The sequence below is a fragment of the Oryctolagus cuniculus genome, chromosome 1 (genome assembly GCF_051225735.1).
Source record: "Oryctolagus cuniculus isolate XC-2025 breed Fujian yellow rabbit chromosome 1, ASM5122573v1, whole genome shotgun sequence".
Taxonomy (NCBI): domain Eukaryota; kingdom Metazoa; phylum Chordata; class Mammalia; order Lagomorpha; family Leporidae; genus Oryctolagus; species Oryctolagus cuniculus.
In genome coordinates this window covers 10,804,364-10,827,826 of record NC_142867.1, presented here as the reverse complement: position 1 = coordinate 10,827,826, position 23,463 = coordinate 10,804,364, and the positions used below count along the sequence as shown (strand labels likewise).

Here is a 23,463-nt window from a genome sequence, read left to right as displayed (position 1 = left end):
AAGAGTGTTCCTCTTAAGGACCTCCTTAGTCCATGTCCCCAGTGTAAGAAAAGTGGTCACTGGAAAAGGGACTGTCCCTCTGCTCATGGCCTTATCTGAAGACCGATGGCCCTGGAGACTCAGGTGGCTCCTGAGGAAATAAACATCTCATGCCAATATCCTTGGAGGAGTACGGAGACTGCAGGTAAGCATGTTAATTTCGTAACTGACACTGGGGCCACTTAACTCTGTACTAACTTCTTATGCTGGACCCCTATTCTCAACCGGTTGTATTATTATGGGAGTTTATGGTAAACCTCACTCTCAAAGATTTACTTTATCCTTTGTGTATCAGATAGAGAACATTCTTCTCTCTCACCAGTTTTGGGTGATGTCCAAATGTCCAACTCCTTTGCTTTAGAAGAGATACCAACTGTCAGTCCTTAGTTACGATGTTAGCGTGCACTGAGGCAGAACCCAATGAGGATCATCTTCCCACTAAAATGAAAGAGTAGATCCTCAAGACTGGGGATTGTATAGAATATGGATTCCAGGACTTGGGTTGATAGCCAAACAGTTATATGAGGCTTTAAGGGTCCTGACAAGGACCCACTTTACCGGACAGGAGAGCAACAGGAAGCCAAAGGATTAAAGAGCTAGTAACAGAAGCTCCAGCACTAGGAATCTCTAACCCAGACAAGCCACTGATTCTATTTGTGGTGGAGAAACAAGGGGTAGTTCTTGGTATAATGACTTAGAAATTGGGACCACTTCCACAGTCCATGGCCTACTTTTCTTTTTCTTTTTCTTTTTTTTTTAAGATTCATTTATTTATTTGAAAGTCAGAGTTACACAGAGAAAGGAGAGGCAGAGAGAGAGAGGTCTTCCATTCGCTGGTTCATTCCCCAGTTGGCCACAACAGCTAGAGCTGCGCTGATCTGAAGCCAGGAGCCAGGAGCTTCCTCCGGGTCTTCCCACACAGGTGCAGGGGCCCAAGGACTTGGGCCATCTTCTACTGCTTTCCCAGCCCATAGCAGAGAGCTGGATCAGAAGTGGAGCAGCTAGGTCTCAAACCAGTGCCCATATGGGATGCCGGCACTGCTGGCAGCTGCCTTACCCACTACACCACAGCACTGCGTGGCCTACTTTTCTAAACAGCTAGATTCAGTGGCTGCAGGATGGCCTGCACACACAGCCAGTTGCTGCTAGAGCACTTTGGTAGAGAAAACCACCAAGCAGAGTTTAGGTCAGCCACTCGAAACTCAAGCTCCATACCAGCTATAAAGATTTTTAGAAATTAAAGTACATCAGTGGCTAACAGGAGTTCATCTCACGATATTCCAGGTCTCTCTCTTTTTTTTTTTTTTTTTTTTTACAGGCAGAGTGGACAGTGAGAGAGAGAGAGACAGAGAGAAAGGTCTTCCTTTTGCCGTTGATTCACCCTCCAATGGCCGCCGCGGCCGGCGCGCTGCGCTGATCCGATGGCAGGAGCCAGGAGCCAGGTGTTTTTTCCTGGTCTCCCATGGGGTGCAGGGCCCAAGCACTTGGGACATCCTCCACTGCACTCCCGGGCCACAGCAGAGAGCTGGCCTGGAAGAGGGGCAACCGGGACAGAATCCGGCGCCCCGACTGGGACTAGAACCCCGTGTGCCGACGCCGCTAGGCGGAGGATTAGCCTAGTGAGCCGCGGCGCCGGCCCCAGGTCTCTTATTAGACTCTCATGAGGTAACTCTCAAGGTATGCTAAGTCCTCAACCCAGGTACTCTATTGCCATCTGAAAGTACCAAAAGACTCACTCCTGTGTAGAGATCATAGAGCAGGTGTATTCCAGTAGGTCTATTGTACAACATGAACTGCTAGAAAATCCAGAAGTTAAGGCTACCATCCTGGCATAGCAGATTAAGTCACCACATGTGCCATCCCATATGTGTGCCAGTTTGAGTCCTAGCTGCCCCACTTCCGATCCAGCTCCCAACTAATGTGCCTGTGAAAGAAGTGGAAGATGGCCCAAGTGCTTGGGCCCCTATACACATGAGAGACCTACAAGAGGTTCCTGGCTCCTGCCCTCAGCCTGTTCCAGCCCAGGGACCAAATACTGCAGTATTTGGGGAATGAACCAGCAGATGGAAGATCTCAATCTCTCTTTTTCAAATAAATAATTCAAAAAAACTTTGTTAAAAAAAAAAAAAAAAGGGCTACTGGGGTGGCACTGTGGCATAGCAGGTAAAGCTGCCACCTGCAGTGCCAGCATCCCATATGGGCGCTGGTGGAGACCTGGCTGCTCCACTTCCCATCCAGCTCTCTGCTATGGCCTGGGAAAGCAGTAGAAGATGGCCCAAGTGCTTGGGACCCTGCACCCATGTGGGAGACCCGGAAGGAGCTCCTGGCTTCGGATCGGCACAGCTCCAGCCATTGCAGCCCTCTGGGGAATGAACCAGTGCATGGAAAACCTCTTTCTGCCTCTGCCTCTCTGTAACTCTGCATTTCAAATAAATAAATTTAAAAAGAAAAAAAGAGGGGCTTGTGCTGTGACATAGCAGGTTAAGTGCTGTCTGTATCCCATATAGGTGCCAGTTCGTGTTCTGGCTGCTCAGCTTCCAACCCAGCGCCCTGCTAATGCACCTGGGAAAGCAGCCAAAGATGTCCCAAGTGCCTGGGCCCCTGCCACTCATGTGGGAGACCTGGATGAAGCTCCTGGATTCTGCCTTCAGCCTGGCCCAGCCCCAGCCATTGCAGCCATTTGGGGAGTGAATCAGAAGATGGACAATCTCTCTCTCTCCTCTCTCCTCTCCCCTCTTCCCTCTTCCCTCTCCCCCCTCTCTCCCCCCTTCTCTAACTCTGCCTTTCAAATCAATTAACAGGCCGGTGGTGCTGTGGCTCAATAGGCTAATCCTCTGCCTGCGGCGCCAGCACACCGGGTTCTAGTCCCGGTCAGGGCGCTGGATTCTGTCCCAGTTGCTCCTCTTCCAGGCCAGCTCTCTGCTGTGGCCAGGGAGTGCAGTGGAGGATGGCCCAAGTCCTTGGGCCCTGCACCCGCATGGGAGACCAGGAGGAAGCACCTGGCTCCTGGCTTCGGATCAGCGTGGTGCGCCGGCCGCAGCACGCCAGCCGCAGCGGCCATTGGAAGGTGAACCAACAGTAAAGGAAGACCTTTCTCTCTGTCTCTCTCTCTCACTGTCCACTCTGCCTGTCAAAAAAAAAAAAAAAAATCAATTAACAAATCTTCAAAAAAAGAAAGGAAATCCAGATGTTGAGTGGCTTACTGATGGCAGTAGCCTCATGAAGGAAGGAGACAGAAAGGCAGTTTATGCCACAGTGGATCTTACTCAGGTGACAGAAGCTTGGGCACTGTCATCTAAAATTTCAGCTCAAAAGGCTGAATTTATTGCTGTGACCAGAGCTTTGCAATTCGGAAAAGGTCAAAAAGTTAATATTTATAGACTCCAGGGCCAGCACTGTGACAAAGTGGGTTGGGCCTCTACCTGTGGTATGAGTATCCCATATTGATGCCAGTTTGTGTCCCAGCTGTTCCTCTTCCAATCCAGCTCTCTGCTAACACACCTAGGAAAGCAGTGGAAGATGGTCCAAGTGCTTGGGCCCCTGCACCCACATGGAAGACCCGGAAGAAGCTCTTGGCTCTTGGTTTCTTTGGGGAGTGAAACAGCAGATGGAAGACCTTTTTCCCTGTCTCTCTCTCGCTCTGTCTCTAACTCTATCTCTCAAATAAATAAATAAAATCTTAAAAAAAATTGTACATATACACACTCCAAACAAGATGCTTTCCTTGCATGGCACATGCAGCAATTTGGAGCAAAAGAGGCCTACTGACTACAAAGAGTGCTCCTATTAAATATGAAAAAGAGAAATTAACTCTCCTTCAGGCAGTACTAGAACCTTCAGAAGTGGCTGTCATTCACTACAGGGACCCCAGAAGAAAGACAGTCATGTTAGCAAGAAAAATACCAGCAGATAAGGCAGCAAAAAGAGCTGCTGCACAGGAGGTTCTAGGAAAAAAAAAAAAAAAAAAAAAAACCACCTTGCTTTACTTAAGTTATTGCCTACTGCCTTCTTCAGGGTGAGAATGGCACCTAACGCTGCTTTAAAACTTAGTCCACTTGAAATGTTATATGGAAGGCCCTTCCTCACTGCCAACATCCTCTTTAACACAGAAACTCAACACCAGATGAAGCACAATTCAATCCAGGCCAGGTACAGAAGGCTCTGATGGGGCGTAGTAACAAAATTCTCCCAGTGCCAGATCCCAAAAGTCTCTCTCTCCAGGAGACCCAGCTGTATTAAAAACTTGGAAGGAAGGATCCCCTTCTGATCAATTACAACCTAATGGAAGAGACCTACTAAGTGCTACTGAGCACTCCTACTACAGTCAAATGACAGGGCATCCAAACTGGGCACATTCGCCAAGAATTACACTTCCACCTCTCCAGTATTCACAGGAACACACAGAGGACAATTCTGCCTTTGCTTGTGAACCAACTGAAGACTTCAAATACCTCTTGAAGAAGAAAAAGATAAGTAAGGCCTCGGCTTTTGTCAAATTAAGCCTGCTGCACTTTACAACAGGCATGTTTTACCTACCTCTTCCGCTGATTCTTTCAGGAAGGTGCTATTGGCAGGAAAACTCCCTAGTGAATCCTTCTACCATAATATCAGGGAACCCAGCTAGGCCTTGTGAAGCCATGTTTAAAACTCTGTCTATTGCCTGGGGCAAACCAGCCTATGCTTCTAGCCAGCTCTCACTGCAAGTACTCAAGTCTGTGGATGTTCTAAGGTAGTCATGGAAACCAACTAGCCATAGAATATATACTGATAGAATAAGGAGCATGTGCAGTGATTAATGGAATCTGTCACAGATACTTCAAAGAGAATTATGTTCAGTGAAAAAAGATATTACAAATCTTTATGCCTAGGCAAGATGGTTTTGTAATCTTCACAGAGACAATCTATCAGCACCAACTGTTTAGGAAATAGAATATACTTTTCCTTTCTTAAAGGATATTCTACCTGCAATTTACCATTTTTCCAATTATGCTTATTCTGATTGGTAAATTTGTCTTCTTCAGAATTTAAAAGCCTAGGGGCTATCCTTGTGGCATAATGGGTTAAGCTGCTGGCTGCACTAGCATCCTATATGGGTACCAGTTTGAGTTCCAGCTGCTCCATTTCCAATCCAGCTCCCTGCTAATGTGCCTGGGAATGCAGCAGAGGAAGGCCCAAGTACTTGAGCCCTTGCACCCACATGGCAGACCTAGAAGCTCCCAGCTTCAGCCAAGCCCAGCCCCAGCCATCGCACCCATTTGGGGAGTGAACCAGCAGATGTGAGACCTGTCCATCTCTCCCTTTCTCTATCTCTACTTTGCCTTTCAAATAAATAAATCTTTAAGAAGAAAAGAAGAAGAAGAAGAATTTAAAAGCTTCTCAGGATAATGAAGACAATTCAAACAACAGCCACTGGAAGTGACTGAAAAAATTCTCCAGCTGGTGAGATAGATCCATTAGATTAGATAGGAAGAGGTTTCCAAACCCTGGATAGGCACGACCATGTCCCTGATCAGCAGTAGATATAGAAGATGGAACTTCATTCCTCAGCACCCCCTTAAGATTAAGGGTCAGAAATCTCTGAGCAGGGCTGGCGCTGTGGCATAGCAGGTAAAGCTGCCGCCTCCAGTGCCGGCATCCCATATAGGCGCTGGTTCAAGTCCCATCTGCTCCACTTCTGATTGAGCTCTCTGCTATGGCCTGGGAAAGCAGTAGAAGATGGCCCAAGTCCTTGGGCCCCTGCACCCACAGGGGAGACCCGGAAGATGCTCCTGGCTCCTGGCTTTCGATTGGTGCAGCTCTGGCCGTTGCAGCCAATTGGGGAGTGAACCAGCAGATGGAAGACCTCTCTCGGGGGAGAGAGAGAGAGAGAGAGAGGTCTAACTCTTTCAAATAAATAATAAAATAAATATTAAAAAAAAAAAAAGAAAGAAACCTCTGAGGGTGGAAGGATATGGGACAGGTAGCTAGTATAGGATCTAATGAGCTGGAAGTACTTGGAAATCACAACCCCCAGGCCATGTGTAACACTATCCTCCTACTTGTCGATCAAAAAGCCCCCCTCTCCAGGATTCATCTGTTTCATTCAGAACTTGAGAGAAGGTACAATTAAGTTATATATACCAACATCCACCTAGAATTTCATGGAGGTATCATAAAACTCCCGGGTGACTTCTTGCCCATAGAGGCACTCCTGTCAACCTCATAAAAGAGGCCAACGGGCAGCACTCTCTTCTGCCACACTGTGACTGAAGGAGGTGCTGGGTGTTCTTTCTCTGCCTCCTCCACCTACCCTTCTCTGAGACCACTGCTCACTCGTGATGGGTACCTCTGTGCTGGGCAATCCACACTCACGTGTGTGTGTGTTCACTTTCTCACCTTTTAAATAAAATCTTAATACTTCATGAATCTTACATGCATTTAGAATGCTTCTCTAGGTACAAGGCGAGAACCAGAAAAATTTAATAATCCACCTCCCTACTTCATTTTAGGTTGTGGATAATGGGTTGATGCCCATTAGCATGTAAGCCCTGGAAACACAAGGGAAGAATTTAGAGCAACATTCCTCTAAGAGGGTTTGGTTGCAAAACGTTTCATTAAAAACACAGCTTCAAAATAAGTATGGAACATACTATGTTCTAGGTCTTTCTTCAAAGTTCACCAGGCCCAGGTGCCAATCAGACTCTGACGAGTCCTGCTGTGATCTTTCTCTCCTTCACTTGATGTCCATTACACCCCTTGAGCTAGGAAACCTACTTACTAGTCCCGTGCTCTTCGGCAAGCACACTGGAAAAATTCCCATGACGCCTGCCTCAATCTACAGCTGCCCAAATTCTCTGCTGGAGATGCTGGCCCAAAGGCTGGTGCTGGCCTCTGCAAAGGGTTACGGTGAGCTCTACCACCCAGCAGTGTCTCAGGTCTCCCCAGTGCGTCAGTCTCACCCTCTCGACCGATTTGTCACAGCTTCGCGATCTTTTTTAAACAAAGTTGGTCACATCTTTCCCTTGCTTAAAAAGCCAATGAATGCCTTGCAATTCCACTAGGGATACAACACACCTTTGGCTTGAACTTCCTGGTTCCTGGGTACCTTCCCTCCTGCACTTTGATCCCCTCACCCTAAGCACCCACCACACTGGTCATCTTCCCACTCTGCAACTAGCTTAGGCTTTTTTCCACCTCCACGCCTTTCCATATGCTGACAACACCACTACCTCCAGGGGTCTGCATTTAGCAGGAAGCTGCCAGTTGGGAGCTGAGAATCCAAGCCAGGTGGGACAAATACTTAGCTGTTAGGACAAATACTCATCCTTAAAACCATGCCTTTTGAAACAGTTCTGATCACTTGGCTTTGGGGCAGCTCCGGGGTCAGGAAAACTGACAGAGTGGAACAGGCTTCTGACGTCAACCCCTCATCTCATACTATTTCCAGAGCCCTAGAAGTGGGAGCCAAGGTCACAAAAAAATGGGGTGTCTCAATCCCTCATGCCCATTGGCGCCCAGGCTGCAGAGAATTCAGACCTGAGCTCCTCCCAGCAAGAGCAGTTTGCACCCAGCTGGAGTCCTAATGAGGGTCTGGAGCTCTCTAGCAGCAGCCAGTCCTGGGCAGGGAACCCTGCACATGGGGACGTCCCAGGGGTACAGCATGTCTTCCATATCCCCGGGAAGCTGTGACCCAACCCAAGGTCCCCTGCAGATGGGTCCTGTACCTCCTTCCCAAGAACCTTCTTGTGAAAAGGAAGCACACTGGGTCCTTGGGTGGGCTAGCTGCACTCCTGGCGGAGTCTGTGAGGAGTCTGTGAGTCCTGGAGGAGCCTGTGCCACGTCTCAACATGGTCTCTCCTCTCACAGCCCATTGACACAGCACTTTAATCTCCAGTCATATGTCCACGGTATGAAGGGAATGGACACACATTCAAGACTACGGTGTTCAGGGAGGAGGGACAGATAGAAACACCGACCTGCATACAACACATCTCTTGCTATGTCATGCCATACACTGCCCCAGGTCTCTACCAAGAAAGTTCTCACAAGAACCGAGCCCATCCAAGGGCCTTGCCCTTGAGCCCAATTAACCTCTTTTCTCTAAAACGTTTCCTTTCTCAGGGATTTCCTTAGAGTAATAAAAACCAGATGAGCAGTACTGCAGGCCTCCAAGAGTGAGGAACAAGACTAGGACAACTGCCCCTGCATCTCACACCCTTAAGGGTCCCGAGGTTGGTGATGCAGTCCCCAGTCGGTCCCAGCAGGACTGAGCGCCCATAGCCGTGAGTGGCTCATTAACACACTGATTGGCCTTCTTCCCATGACTCTCACCCAAGCATTTATCTTAGCTCTGCTTTGGAGGAACCCAAAAATAGTTGATGTGGTCATGGCACCCGCTGTCAGCTGTCCCTCTGAACTCCAGAAGAAGCTGCCCAAGTAACTGGATCCCTGCCACCCACACAGGAGACCCTAACTGAGCTTGCTCTGCAGCCTGGCCACAGCTGCTGTAGACATTCAGGGAGTGAACCAGTATGCAAAATATCTTTCTCTTTCTCTCTCCCTCCCTCTGCCTTCCAAATAAATAACAATTCAGACAGAAAAAAAAAATACATCTTGGGAGCAGGCAATTGCCATCACAGTTAAGACACACCTGGGACACCCACATCCCATATCAGAGTACCTGGGTTCAAGTCCTGGCTCTGCTCCTGATTCCAGCTTCTTGCTAAGCTGCATATTGGAAGGCAACAATACTCGGAGCACCGCCTCCCACGTGGGAGACCTGGATTGAATTCACAGCTCCTGGCTTCGGGCTGGCCCCTGCTGTTGTGGGCACTTGGGGGTGCATCAGAAGTTGGGGACTTCCTCTCTCCCTCTCTGTCTCTGCCTTTTAAACAAAGAAAGAAGTATTTTTTAAAACTACTAAATATTTTTTGCACCAAAATAAAACTTATCTTTTAATTTCACTTTTCACAAATATTGGAAGACCCTTACACAATGTAAATGCTATGCAAATAGTTATTATGTTGTTTAGGGAATAATGATCAGGAAAAAACGTCTGCTTCCGATGTGCAGTTGGTTGAATGTGTGGATATGGAACTCAAGGACATGGAGGGCAACGTCCCTCCTCAACACAGGCGGAGGCAGGGGTACAAATCCTGTGTCCTTGCCCCAGCCACTCACCCACCCCCCCACCTCTGAGCTCAGGAGGGGCTTGGTTAGGGCTCTGGGCCTATGCGCAGCCTGGCCCCTCCTCCCGTCTGCTGCTTTCTTGCCCACAGGTGTTCCTAAGGAGGACAGGCCTAAAACATAAAACACAGCCCGCCCCGCCCAGGGACCCATCGCAGAGCCCTGGGCAGAGTACCCCCTCTCACTCTAGGGGTCTCCCAATGTCAGAAGCCACCGGGGGCTCACAGGAGACCCCACCCAGCCCAGCCCTGGCCTGGTGCACACTCTCTGCCAGCAAGGGGCTAACGGGGGGAGCTCCTTCACTACCTGTGGTTTGGAGTGAGGATCCCCCCTCCCCACAGGTGAGGAGGGAATGAGCCCGGGCCTGGGGAAACCGAGACCACCTCTAATCAGGAGGTCGCACAGTCCCCGGGGGAGCCCAGGCCCCTTCTGCGCCTCCTCCTCTGCAGGCCGCCCTTGCGCAGGGCACAGGCGGCCGTGGGGTCCAGGGATGACCCTGGAGCGCACATCTGAGGACTTCCACGGCGGCGCTAGGCCAACGCCTCCGGGAGCAGCTTCCGCCCAGCAGTGGGGGTGCCGTCCCCGCCAGGAGCCCGCCAGAGCGAGCCTCAGGCAGTGCCCACTGGGTCCGGCCCGTAGTCAGCCTGTTTGCTCCCGGGGCTGCCGGCACAGCGTCCTCTGTCCCGAGTCTCCCAGCCGCGGGTCCCGCTCACAAGATGGCTTCCCCGTCGTTCGGCGTCTCCTCCGGGTGCTGCCGGGAGCGGGCACGGGCGGCCGCGGGGGCTGCTGGGAGCCTGGAGGCGGGGCGAGCGGGTCTGCGAGGCCTGAGGGGCAGCGTGGAGGTCTCCGAGGGGCCGGAGTGCGGCGTGGAAAGTGCTGAGGCTTCAGCCAGGAGCGTAGTGGGCCGCCTGGCTGCTGTCCGGGTCCCCGAGGCTGAGACGGGGCCCTCTGGAGTGACAGGAGGTGGCCAAGGGGCCCCCGGAGGGGCCGGAGGTGGCGTGGAGGCTCCTGGGGAGAGGGCAGGGGGCTGGGAGTCTCCGGGCTCTCCTGGGGACGTGCCCTCCGGTCCGGGTCCCGGTCCCGGAGATGGCGAGGTGGACGCCGGGGCTCCCGAGGACTCGGCGCGCGAGGTCTGCGTGTCAGACACGTTTGTGCCCAAGAGGAGCTGCAGGAGAGGGAGCGCGGGCCTGGCAGGCGGTGCTGGCGGGGGCCCCGGGCAGGAGCTGCAGTTGACAGGGGCCGTGGCGTCTCCTCGGGGGCTCCTCGCGGCTTTGCCCAACTCCAGGCGGCCAAGAGGCGCTGGTCCCTGCCGTTCCTCCGCAGCGAACAGGAACTCTAGAGAGGGAAGGAACAGACGCACAGTGGTGCCCCCTGGTGGCCGACGCGGCGCGGGACAAGCTGCTGGGAACAAACACCCAAGTGCTGTCCTTGGAGGGGCCCCAGCACCCTGCGCGGGCAGCCTCTCCTATCTCCGGGAAGAGAAGACGAATGGAGGGGACAGCTCAGCAGAGTGGCTCTGCCAGGACTCATGGTGTGGCCTTGTGCAAGGCACATTACCTCCCCTGGACCTCTTCTCAGCTGTCAAATGGGCATAATGACAACTGAGGACTGACAGTCTCAGCCTAAACCCTAACAAACTATGGACTTTGGGTGTGAATTCCACATGAGCTGTCTGTGGTACGGAATATTGGGAGTGGGGAAGCGGTGGGGTGTGGGGACAGGGAGGATGGGAACTCTGTTTCCTTCTCGATTTTGCCATAAACCTGACGTTGCTCTAAAAAATAAAGTCTAGGGGCCAGCGCTGTGGTGTAGAAGATTAAGCTTCCGACTGCAGTGTTGGCATCCCATATGGGTGCCAGTTCAAATCCCGGCTGTTCCACTTCCAATTCAGCTCCCTGCACCAAGTAGGAGACCCAGAAGAAGCTCCTGGCTCCTGGTTTTGGCCTGGCCCAGCCCTAGCGATTGCAGCCACTGGGGGAGTGGACCAGCAGATGGAAGATCACTCTCTCTCCTCTCCTCTCTCTCTCGCTCTCTATCTCTGCCTTTCAAATAAAGAAATCTTTAAAAAAATAAAGTCTAGTAAAAATGTGTTGAATCTCAGCCAGGAGCCTGGTGTGTCCTCAGGGCTCAATGCACAGAGGACAAATAAGGAAGAGGCTGTGTTAGAAGCAATGGAGGAGGAGGCAGTGTGAGAAGAGAGGTTGCTGACAGGGTGAGAAAAAGGCCATCAGGCACATCCGAAACCCAGAGTGATTCTATTTTAAAATACACCAAAAGGCCTGTGTTGTGGTACAGTGGGTTAAGCTGCTGCCTGTGAGGCTGGCCTCCCGTATGAGCTCCGATTGGAAGCCCAGATGTTCCTGCTAATGGGCCTGGGAAAGCAGAGGATGGCCCAAGCGTTTTGCCCCCTGCCCCAACCTGGGAACCCGGATGGTTTCTGGACTCCTGGCTTCGGCATTTAAAAGAGCTCTATCTCTTAGATAAATAAAAATAAAACACAAAAAATGTTTAAATCCTACATCTTAAGAAACCAAAGAAGAGGAAGAGATTCCGGAAGGAGATGATGAAATAAGAGGAACAAAGGGCAAGCACACCAGGGCCACATCATTGAGAGGCATCCCGAGCCCCGCCGTGCCACCTGTGGCAAGCCACAGGTCCTCTTGAGCCTGGGTTTCTTACCTCCTGTACTGTATAGGCGCTGTATTTTTGGGAAGCAGGATGCAGTGGAAGATGATGGCGTCCAGAACCCAGGACCCACTCACCTGGGCAGGAGGAGCAGCAGTCCCCAAAGAGCAGGGTGGGGTCAGCGCAGGCCCACTGACAGGGAATCCTCTCACAGCTCACCTCACCCAGCTGGGGACACAGAAGGACGATGTGAGAAAGCCCAGCTCCTCCCGCCTGCCCAGAACAGTGACACCCCAGGCATCCTGCACCAGCAGGGGGACAGAGACTGCAGTGCCTGGGCCCTCACCCGGAAAACAATTGGGCCATCTTATAAAAACTACAGATCTGGCTGCACCTTCACCAACGAGAGACAGTCAAAACCAAAGGCATTGAGGTGCAGGTCAGCAGGGGAGGACGGCCTGTTGATGAGGGGCCTGGTGGTTAGCAGGAAGCAGACCCCTGGCCACGCAGCCCCAGGTTCCCAGGCCCAGCTCACCTGGCACGTGCACCGGGTACAAGGCTCATCATCCAAGGTGAATACCTGGCCGTTCATCACCTTCCTGCCCTCATAGTTGCAGTCTGCAGAGGCACAGGACACGGGAGCCTGTGAGAGCCAAGGCCGACCGGGGAGCCTTGGACAGGGGGCAGCTGGTCTCACTCACCCCAGCATACTGGGCAGCACTCCCCGTCAGGGTGGAAAGGGTAGGTACAGGTGATGGGGCAGTCCATTGGCGAACAGGCCACTGAGCCCAGCTGCAGGACACAGAAAATGCACAAGGCCCGTGTTCAGGGCAGCTGAAGGATACTCGGGGGAGGCACAGGCCATGCAGCCCCTGGGTGCCCATCAGAACAGCCAACATCACGGGAAACAGCATGCAGGGTGGAGGGCATTACTCAGTGGTGGCCATCTTCCCACAGGCACACGCACATCCCACAACAGCGGGGCCTGGCCTTCTCTGTTAGGCCCCTGTCAGCAGGTGTCTACGGAACCAATGCATGAACCACCCAGGAAGGTGAGCACCAAACACCCAGGAGAAAGAAGAGCCCAGAAGCAACGCTCCACAAAGGACGCAGCTGTGAACCAACAGGGACTCTGCAGTGGGTGCCTCAGAGGCCACACGCACGACTGCCCCGAGTTTCTCAATGTGTGGACCTTGTACCTTTCCCTGCGCATTCACAGCTGAGGCTAACACCCCAGAGACTTGCGGCACCCACAGGACCATTGTCAGCTCAGCAGGGAAGAAGGATCGCGTTTCATTTTTCTGATCTTAAACCACACTATTGCCTACCACGGGTTTTCACACAAAGAGGCAGTCTGGCTTAGGGGTCAGAAATGTGTATGGAAACTTCAAAAAGTTCATGAAGAGGCCGAGGCTGTGGCATAGTGGGTAAAGCCACCACCTGTAGTGCTGACATCCCTATGGGTGCTGGTTCCAGTACCGGCTGTTCCACTTCGTATCCAGCTCTCTGCTATGGCCTGGGAAAGCAGTGGAAGATGGCTCAAGCCCTTGGGCCCCTGCACCCATGTGGGAGACCCGGAAGACGCTCCTGGCTCCTGGCTTCAGATGGGCCCAGCTCTGGCTGTTGGGGCCATTTGGGGAGTGAACCAGCAGATGGAAGAACTGTCTCTCTGCTTCTGCCTCTCTGTAACCCTGCCTTTCAAATAAATGAATATTTTTTTTAAAAAGTTCATGGAACATGGAATAAAAATGTTTGGTGCAAAAAAGTTTTGAAATTGATGCTTTCGCATAATATGCATCTTCCACAACATTTTAAAGATCCCATGTTTGCATAGATTTCAAAAATTTTGCACAAAATTTTTATTCCTTTTTTTATGAATTTCAAAATATTTTTTTAGGGGCCAGTGCTGTGACGTTGTAGACTAAGCATCTGCCTTGTGCCTGGCATCCTATATAGGAGCCAGTTAGAGTCCTAGCTGCTCCAATTCTGATCCAGCTCCCTGATAATGACCTGGGAAAGCAGTGGAAGATGGTCCAAGTGCTTGGGCCCCTGTAGCCACGTGGGAGACCCAGATGGAGTTTTTGGCTTCTGGCTTGGGCCTGGCCCAGCCCTAGCCATTGTGGCCATTTGGGGAGTGAGCCAGCAGATGGAAGACCTCTCTCTCTGTCTCTCCCTCTTTCTGTCTGTAACTCTGTCAAATAAATAAATAAATATTTTTTTAAATTTTTTATTTGCATTTTTATTTGAAATGCAGACAGAAATAGACAGAGAAAGATCTTCCAATCATTGGTTTATTCCCCAGTTGCCTGCAAAAGCCAGGGCTGAACCAGATCCAAACACAGGAGCCCAGAGATCAATCCAGGTCTCCCATGTGGGTGGCAGGGACCCAAGTTACTTGAGCCATCATCTGCTGCCTCCCAGGGTGTGCATTAGGAAGGAGCTGCAGTCAGAACCAGAGCCAGTACTCAACACTAGTACTCCAATATGGGACACAGGCATCCCAAGAGGTCTCTGAGCCACTACACCAAACACCAGGCCCCTTAAGAACTTTTTGAAGTGTCCTTGTACATGCTGTTGTCAGAATACTCGGATTCAATCCTTGGCAGTTTGATGAACTGGTATGGGATCTTGAGCCAATGATTGTGTCTTCCTGTGCCTGAGTTTTGTCATCTAGCAGAACATGGTGATGGCGGCACCCATGCCACAGAATTCTCTGATGGATAACTGAGGCCATGCTTTATCAAGGGCTTAGCACAGGGACTGGCACACAGCAAGAGCTCGACAATGGGAGTCTGTCCAGTAGATTCTGGAAGGCATGCCCCACCTCTACTCTCAGAATCCCTGGACCCCGTGTTCTCCTGCAAGGAACCGACCCCAAGACTCTCCGTGGTAACCCAGAAGCACAGGACACTGGTATCCGGGACAAGAAAGTCTCTGGTCCTGACTCCAGAGTCCCACCGGGCAGGTAGGGGGCTTTCACCCTGAGCCAGCCATGACCTTTTGCTGGGAGGCCCCTGGCTTTTGTCTCGGGGGTCCAGGGGTCTGAGGCCTGTCTGGAGACAGGGGTCAAGTCTGGGCAGTTCTTACCAGGCAGATGCAGCTCAGACACGGGTCCAGCACTGACGGGAAGGTCTCGTTGTTGTAGAAGATTCTGCCTGTGTAGGTGCAGCCTACCAAACACAGCACGTGGTGACCACCAGCCAGGGGCTGGCTGGTGACCAGGCTGCTGGCAGGGCAAAGGTCAGAGGCTTATCTGGAAAGCAAGGGTCAGCCCTGCACGTCCCCTAGGCAGTCACCTGAGGGAGCAGGGAAATGACATTCCTATGAAATGGTGTTAACTTGGTTTGCACTGGCTTCAGCAGACCCAGCACAGTGCCATGGCCTGCGGTGTCCTGGTGAAGGGACTGACAGATGCAAGTGCATGGGCCAGAGATGCAAGGTCTCTGCTCCTCCCGACTCGGCCAAACCTCAAAGCTGAACCACCTAGAACATGGCCCACACCACCCCCTCTCTGACTCCCGATGCCCCCAGAGGCCTGACCCAAATGAGGTCCATTTGCTGGCATCTATCACACACTGGGAAGTGTGAAAACACAATATAAACAATAAGCATCTTTAAAAAAAAAATTATTATTCTTTTATTTATTTGAAAGAATTACAGAGAGAGGTAGAGACAGAGACAGAGGTCTTCCTTCCACTGGTTCACTCCCTAAATGGCCGCAACAGGCCGGAGCTGAGCCGATCCGAAATCAGGAGCCAGGAGCTTCTTCTGGGTCTCCCATGTGGGTGCAAGGGCCCAAGGACTTGGGCTGCTCAGAGCGGCACTGGCGTCCATATGAAACGCCAGCACTTCGGGCCAGGGCTTTAACCCACTGTGCCAGGGCAGCGGCCCCCAGAGCATCTGTTAAATGTTACACGTGGGGCTGGCGCTGGGGTGTAGAGGGCTAAGCCTCCGCCTGTGGCAGCGGCAGCATCCCATATGGGCACTGGTTTGAGTCCCCGCTGCTCTTCTTCCAATCCAGCTCTCTGCTACAACCTGGGAAAGTAGTAGAAGATGGTCCAAGTGCTTGAGCCCCTGCATCCATGTGGGAGACTGGGAAGAAGCTCCTGGCTCCTGGTTTCAGATCAGCACAGCTCTGGCCATTGCAGCCATCTGGTGAGTGAACCAACGGATGGAAGTCCTCTCTTTCTCTCTCTCTCTCTCTCTCTCTCTGCCTTTGCCTCTTTGTAACTCTGCCTTTCAATTAAAAAAATTAATCTTTTGCCAGAGTCGCGGCTCACTAGGCTAATCCTCCACCTTGCGGCGCCTGCACACCGGGTTCTAGTCCCGGTTGGGGCGCCGGATTCTGTCCCGGTTGCCCCTCTTCCAGGCCAGCTCTCTGCTGTGGCCAGGGAGTGCAGTGGAGGATGGCCCAAGTCCTTGGGCCCTGCATCCCATGGGAGACCAGGAGAAGCACCTGGCTCCTGCCATCAGATCCGCGCGGTGCGCCGGCCGCAGCGTGCCGGCCACAGCGCGCCGGCCGCAGCACGCAGGCCGCAGGCCGCGGCGGCCATTGGAGGGTGAACCAATGGTAAAGGAAGACCTTTCTCTCTGTCTCTCTCACTGTCCACGCTGCCTGTCAAAAAAATAAAATAAAATAAAAAATAAATAAATAAAATTAATCTTTTTAAAAAAATTACTGTTGGTGAAAAAATATCATTTTTATCTCCTCTGCCTGCTAACTGTTCCGCTGGTGTTTTTCCCACATCACCTCATTTAGGCCCCCAGTGCCCAGACTGGCCCTGCCTGGGGTAAACCTTACCTCTCTGAGCCTCAGTTTCCTCATCTGTAACAGGGGGTGGTTGTAAGGATGGCACGAGATGATGCTTGCTCAAGGACTAACACAAAGGAGCCTGATGCAGAGTGAGCCTGGATGCTCAGATCCCCTGAGAATTCTGTCTGGGGGGCAGAAGGCTGGGCCCAGAATCACCTGCCGAGCAGTCTGGACAGCACTGTCCAGGGATCCGGATCGGGTGAGGGCAGGAATCCACGCAGTCTGTCCTCTTGCAGTTCACCGAACCGTCTGCCTGAAGGAAGGGGAACTTCACGAAACCCCACCTGTGGCACCCGTCCCCACCTCCTGCCTCCCCACTCTTCCCATGCCCCAGAAGAGAGCCGGGTGCCGCTGGGAGGAGGCAGGTTGCTCTCACAGAGGAGGGGCTGGCTCCCTGGGGCAGGAGACATGCTTCTTCCAGAAAGGTCTCACTGTCTAAGGGGCAGGAAGGTCAGAGCTGGGCTTGGTCTCCTCGGCTTCCTGTCCCTCTGCAGTAGCCAAAGCCTGCACCATCCAATTTCTCCTCTCAGCTTTCCCCTGGAACCCCTGGCTCACCCCACACCTATGGAGTGCAATAAAATGCTACTTTTATGGATGACTGTTCCACCAGAAATGTCTATTTCAGAGGACCAAAGTGCCATACAAGGTTTTGTTTCTTTTTTTTTTTTTAAGAATCCGAATGTTTCCAATTCTGTGGTATGATGTTCTTGTAATGTGAGTGCCTCTGAACTCAATCATAAAGGAGAAAACAGCGCAGGAGGGCCCCGCCTCCTAATTCCCACTCCAAGGAAAAGCATCCAAGCTGGTAAGGGCCTGAGGCTTTTTAACAAACAGAACATCAAAGGCCCTGCCTCTCACCCGGCCTCTGTCACGTGCACACAAAACACACACAAACCTCCCAGGGGTTAAAAGGCAAATCTGGGTCCAGAGGCAGTGGGCAGGGCCTCAGCAAGTGTCTAACAGGGGCTCACAGGTGATGCTGGCCACACCACTGTCCCGCAGCTTTTATTTGGAGAAATAAAACTCTGGGGGACTCAAAGCTGTTTTGAAGCAGACAGGAAGACCTGCACATGCTTAAATAACCAGCTAAAACCAGCGAGCCTCCCGCTGAGCAGCCGGGCTGGCATTTTGGTCAGTCTCACACAAACCTCGGGCACCTTCTCCTGCACCTGTGGCCACGAGCTCAGGGGCTTCACCATCATTCCACAGAAACAGCCTGAACAGCTGAGTCTCAGGCCGCCCCAGCCCCTGCAGCCGTCCAGGCCCTAGGAAACCCTTCTACAGAGATTCTTCATTCTAACTCCTTAGGCCAGCAGCTCCGGGCTGCAGCACAGGGCACTGCACCCGGTCCTGAAGTCAGACTGCCAAGCTCCACTACCCTGAGCCACCTGCCAAGGACAGGATGAACTGGGGCCCCACACTTTCTGTACAAGTGGAACTTGACAGCACGGGCAGGGGAGACTGAGGCACATCTGAGGTGGTCCGGGGGCGTCATCCTTGGGAGCAGGCAGGGGGGCAGCCGGGTAAAGCAGCTGAAGGTGAGGTTGTCATTCACCTGGCAGATGCATAACTCACAGGGGTCACCAGGCGACCAGATCTGTCCAATCGGAAACTCAACCCCGTTGTCATCGAGAGAGCAGCCTGGTCAGGGGACAGCGAGGAGGTAAAGAGAGTGGGCAGGAGTGCACACGCCAGACCTGCAGTGTCACCCCACCACGGATGTCCTCACTCACTCATAGACAGACACACCATTCACACAGAAACACAAACACACGCACTCCCACAGACACACTCACCCAAACAGTCACACACAGATCCAGCACATACCCACTTACACATATGCTCACACAAACACACATACAGAGAACCACAAACGCACAGATGCACACGCTGAACACACACAAATACAACACGCACGCTAGCACACAAGACCTCACCTGTGATGGGCGTGGGCTCCCGGCAGGTGAAGCAGCACTGTCCAGGGCCCAGCCACCATTCCTCTCGGGGACAGGCCAGGTCTGGACATGGCCTGAAGGAACATTCCACCTCCCCATTCTGGAAGAGAGCCAGGGACAAGGCCAATGAGGGCAGCTCCCACCCCTGGGCCACCTGAGGGCTGCAGTGGAGGCTGCTGGCTGCCCCACCCCTTTGTCCCCCTCAAATAAAAGTGACACATCTCCAGCAGCAGGAGGCAGAGCAAAGGCTGGGTCTTCCTGTGGGGCTGGGAGGAAGTCCTGGGCTGTGTCGGGTGTTTGTCTGGAGCCCTCCCACCCTGCCCTCCCTGGGTCTCTACCGTGCCTGACCCCCGCTCCTGCAGCTGCTCCCAGCCAGGCTCCCAGCTGCTGCCCTCCACTCTGGTAGAGGGCACTGCATGGACCAGGGGCAGGGGTCCGGACGATGTCCATTCTGGCTGTAGGCAGGGCTCATGTCTTGGGCTGGCTGTAGCCAGAGACCTTTCTCAAGCTCCAGCCCCATCACATTGCTCCGCCATGTAAAACCCTTCAAGTAGCTCCACCAGACCCAGAACCCCAAGCCCAGCTAACTCACCATCACAGCTGAGCAGAGGCAGAGGCTGTTGCCCCGGACACACAGGCCCCCTTCCCCTAAGCCCTGCCCTTGGCGGGAGCAGTCATCCTCCAGACATGCCCAGACAGTCACCTCACCCCAACTTGCTGAGGATTTAATTTATGCCTGATGGCTGCTGGGACAAAAGAGCCCAGCTCCTCCGCCCAATCCACACGCCAGGGCTCCCCATGCCCACGTCTCCCTATGGCTTCCTCCCCAGCCCTGTCCTGCTTGCCTCATTCTAATAGCTCTCTCTTGGGCAATCACCTGCACAGAATCCCATCTCAGCTTCTGCTTCAAGGGGAGCCAGCCCAAGACATGAGCCCTGCCTACAGCCAGAATGGACATCTTCCGGACCCCTGCCCCTGGTCCATGCAGTGCCCTCTACCATGCACCCCTCACCTAACCCATCCCTGTCATCCATCAGCTCTGCACTTAGCATTCCAGTCTCCAAAAAGGCATCCAGAGCCCTGTGACCTGGCTCCTGGACAGAGGGGTCTGGACCTGTCTCGTGTTTGGCTGTGTTCCTGCACATAGCAGGTGCTGTGTCAACTGCAGTGCTGAAGGATGGACTGCAAGGTGACCACAGGGAGGCCTGGGGGGACCCTGGGCCCTATTCCTTTCCCCATCGCCCACCAAGTCAGCAGGTGTCAGGAGCTGCAGCCACCCTACCTGGCAGACACAGGTGGTACACTCGTCACCACCCCCACTGAACATGGCCCCATCGGCGTACCACTGGCCGTGGAAGTAGCATCTGCCTGCAGAGAAGAGACAGAGAGGTGGCTCCAGGTCTCTGGTCTGAAGCAGTGAAGAAGAAGGAGACCAGGAGGGTAGGGGCCCTGAGGAAACTCACACATACCCACAGCCCTGTACAGCACCTTCCATGCCCAGGAACCCAAAGCACTCGCCACCTCCAAACCCCAGATGCAAAGCAACTTAGAACTAAACACTGATAGAGAAAGAGTCATGAGCAAAATGACGTCTTCCAAGATGGCAGGGGAAGCCCTAAATAACCAGAGAAAGACAGGAATCAAGAGACCGCCCGGGGATGGCACTGTGGCATCACAGGTTAAGCCACCACATCAGATGGTGTATCCCACATCAGAGTGCCTGCTTCAAGGCCTGGATGCTCCACTTCCGACATAGTTGCCTGCTAATATACCCAGGAAGCTGCAGATGATGGTGCAAGTGCTTGAGTTCCTGCCACCACATGGGAGACCCAGATGGAGTTTCTGGCTCCTAGCTCCAGTCTAGCCCAGACCTTGTTGTTGCAGGCATTTGGGGAGTGAATCAGCAGATGTAAGATCTCTCTCTCTCTCTCTCTCTCTCTCTCTCTCTCTCTCTCTCTCCACCCCCCAACCCCGTGTCTGCCTGCCTTTCAAACAATTTTTTTTTAAAACAAGGGAGAGGCCGGCGCCGCGGCTCAACAGGCTAATCCTCCACCTAGCGGCGCCGGCACCCTGGATTCTAGTCCTGGTCGGGGTGCCGAATTCTGTCCTGGTTGCCCCTCTTCCAGGCAAGCTCTCTGCTGTGGCCAGGGAGTGCAGTGGAGGATGGCCCAAGTCCTTGGGCCCTGCACCCGCATGGGAGACCAGGAGAAGCACCTGGCTCCTGCCTTCGGATCAGCGCGGTGCGCCGGCCACAGCACGCCAGCTGTGGCGGCCATTGGAGGGTGAACCAACGGCAAAAGGAAGACCTTTCTGTCTCTCTCTCTCACTGTCCACTCTGCCTGTCAAATAAATAAATAAATAAATAAAAATAAAACAAGGGAGAGAGGGCTGGCATCATGGTACAGCTGGTTAAGCTACCACCTACAACATTGAAATCCCACATGAGTGCAAGTTCAAATCCCAGCTGCTCCTCTTCAAATCCAGCTCCCTGCTAATGCACTTGGGAAAGCAGCAGAAGATGGCCTAAGCCCTTGGGCCCCTGCCACCCACATAGGAGACTGGATAGAATTCCAGGTTCCTGGCTTCAGCCTGGCCCAGCCCTGGCCATTGCGTCCATTTGGGGAATGGAACAGCATATGGAAGATCTCCCTCTCTGTCTCTCCCTGACTCTCTCTCCCTCTCTGGAACTCTGCCTTTCAAATAAGTAAATACATTTTTGAGAGACAGAAGTAGGGGGGTGGGGGGGAGTCACGACACTCACAACAAAGATCTGGGCGTGATGGCTCCACCAGAGGTCCCAAGGATTCAGGGACTCAGTGAGAGCCTTGGTCCCAAGCAGTCCTCTAAGCAACAGCTCCAGTCCACCCAGCTTTGGTCAAACTGCCCTAGGTTCAAATCCCAGCCCCACTAGTCACTGGGGAGTGATGCTGGGCAAGATTACTAACTGGGTGTGTGTCTTGGGGCAGTGATTTGATCTTGCTGTGCCTCAGTTTTCTCATCTATGAAATGGAGCAGCGAGTAGTACTCCCTCACATGGCGTCATGAGGAGGATTCAGCAGGATCAAGGGCTGGCAAGTGCGCCACACAGTAAGGGGCTCTGAGGGAGCAAGGGACATCCATGACGGTGCTGAGGAAAGAGAAGAGTGTTTTCAACAAAAGACCACCTCCTCCCTGGACTGGGAGCTGCCTGGGGTGGGAGCAGGCAGGGGTAGGAGCAGCGTCTAGTATTCGCACCACCGTGCACCGAGCACTCGCAGGGCCACCCTAGACCCATGTTTCTGAAGCACACATCACTTCCTTGCCCTCTTCTCCCTCACCCTGCCCCAGCACAGACCCAGGAGACACCCTCCCCTGCACACCAAAACCCAGTGCCCCAAGAACATCACTCACCTGGGACACACGCACAGCAATCCGACTGTGGGGGGGCCTGGCAGGGGCCTGGAGGACACTCGGGGGAGATGCAGGACACGTTTCCAGCCTGAGGAGGGGGCAAAAGATGGCGGTGGGGTGGGGGTGGAGGAGAGCGCCCCACCAAGCAGCTCCTTCCCTATCGGACACCTCGCCTTTGCAACGCAGAAGCTGCCCGGCAGAAGCACCTGAGGCCTTTTGGCACTGCAATCCCAGCTGCTCGGTCTGGATAGGGCTTAAGTGGGTCCTCCCCAAAGGCTCGTGTGTCGGAGGCTTGGCCCCCACGAACTGGGAGGTGCTGGGGCCTAGTAGGAGGTCCTTCCCTGAGGCGGGATGGCTTCCTATCTGGTGACGGACACTGCCACTGCCAACAGCCATGAGATGATGTAACTCAGGGAGCCCTCACCAGAGTCTGCGTCGCACTGTTTCAGCTTTCAGCCTCCAAAACTAAGAGCTAAGTAAACCTCCTTTCTTTATAAAGTTTACTTGCCTCAGGTATGTGGTTATAGTAACAAACAAACAAAAATTGCCACCAGTATTTATGGTGGTGTGGTTGAATTTTTATGTATTGATTTTCATTTTCCTTAAGAGAGAGAGGTCTTTCATACTCTGGTTCACTGCCCAAATACCCACAACATCCAGGGCTGGGCCAGGCTAAAGCCAGGAGCCCAGATCTCCACTCAGGTTTCCCGCATGAGTGGCAGGGACCAGTATTTGCTGCCTCCCAGGATTTACATTAGCAGCAAGCTATACTGAAAGCAGAGGATGGGGCTGGCACTGTGGAGTAGCAGGTAAAGCCGCCACCTGCAGTGCTGGCATCCCATATGGGTGCTGGTTCAAGTCCCAGCTGCTCCATTTCCAATCCAGCCCTCTGCTAAGCAGTAGAAGATGGCCTAAGTCCTGGGGCCCTTAGACCTGAGTGGGAAAACTGGAAGAGGCTCCGGCTCCTGGCTTCGGATTGGCACAGCTCCAGCCATTGCAGCCAACTGGGGAGTAAACCAGCGGATGGAAGACCTCTCTCTCTCTCTCTCTCTCTGCCACTCCTTCTCTCTCTGTGTAACTCTTTGAAATAAATAAATAAATCTTTAAAAAAAAAAAAAAAAAAAAAAGGGCAGAGGAGTTAGGACTCCAACCAGGCATTCAGATGTCCCAGGCAGCCCCTCAACCACTAAACCAAATGCCCACCCTGATGGTTTAGAAAACCGCCTTCCAAGAGACATTGTTTCAGGAAAAGGCAAGGGCAGACCAGAGAGCACAGCACACTTCTCTCCTTATGCACATGTGCCGAGCACACAAAAGCTCTGGAAAGAGGCTGAGAAGCAAAGAACCAGGGCTACCCCTGCAGGGAAGGACACTCTCACGCATCTTCCTATGCATCTGAGTGTTGAGCCAAGTGGCTCATGCCGACTACTTAAAGGATTACATGTAGGGTCGGGCACATGCTGCAGCAGTTAAGAC

General features: G+C 52.9%; 1 protein-coding gene across 3 annotated transcripts in view; it reads right to left on the bottom strand.

Moving 5' to 3' along the window:
• Positions 1–8,959: 8,959 nt before the first annotated feature.
• VWCE (von Willebrand factor C and EGF domains) overlaps positions 8,960–23,463 on the bottom strand; it is a 30,892-nt gene continuing 16,388 nt past the window's right edge. The window contains exons 11-20 of one of the 3 annotated variants that reach the window (XR_016216545.1): positions 21,988–22,075; positions 19,880–19,965; positions 18,580–18,697; positions 18,218–18,283; positions 16,799–16,895; positions 14,917–14,999; positions 12,531–12,621; positions 12,365–12,447; positions 11,967–12,057; positions 8,960–10,539 (exon numbers count right to left, since the gene is read on the bottom strand). Coding sequence is in view for 2 of the 3 variants with exons in the window: in XM_002721055.6 (XP_002721101.4) it covers positions 9,914–10,539; positions 11,967–12,057; positions 12,365–12,447; positions 12,531–12,621; positions 14,917–14,999; positions 16,799–16,895; positions 18,198–18,283; positions 18,580–18,697; positions 19,880–19,965; positions 21,988–22,075 (1,449 nt within the window). In the remaining variant the exon portion in view is untranslated. Of the gene's footprint in view, positions 10,540–11,966; positions 12,058–12,364; positions 12,448–12,530; positions 12,622–14,916; positions 15,000–16,798; positions 16,896–18,197; positions 18,284–18,579; positions 18,698–19,879; positions 19,966–21,987; positions 22,076–23,463 lie in introns of all 3 variants that reach the window. The other 2 variants (XM_002721055.6, XM_089307949.1) reach the window with 2 other exon arrangements.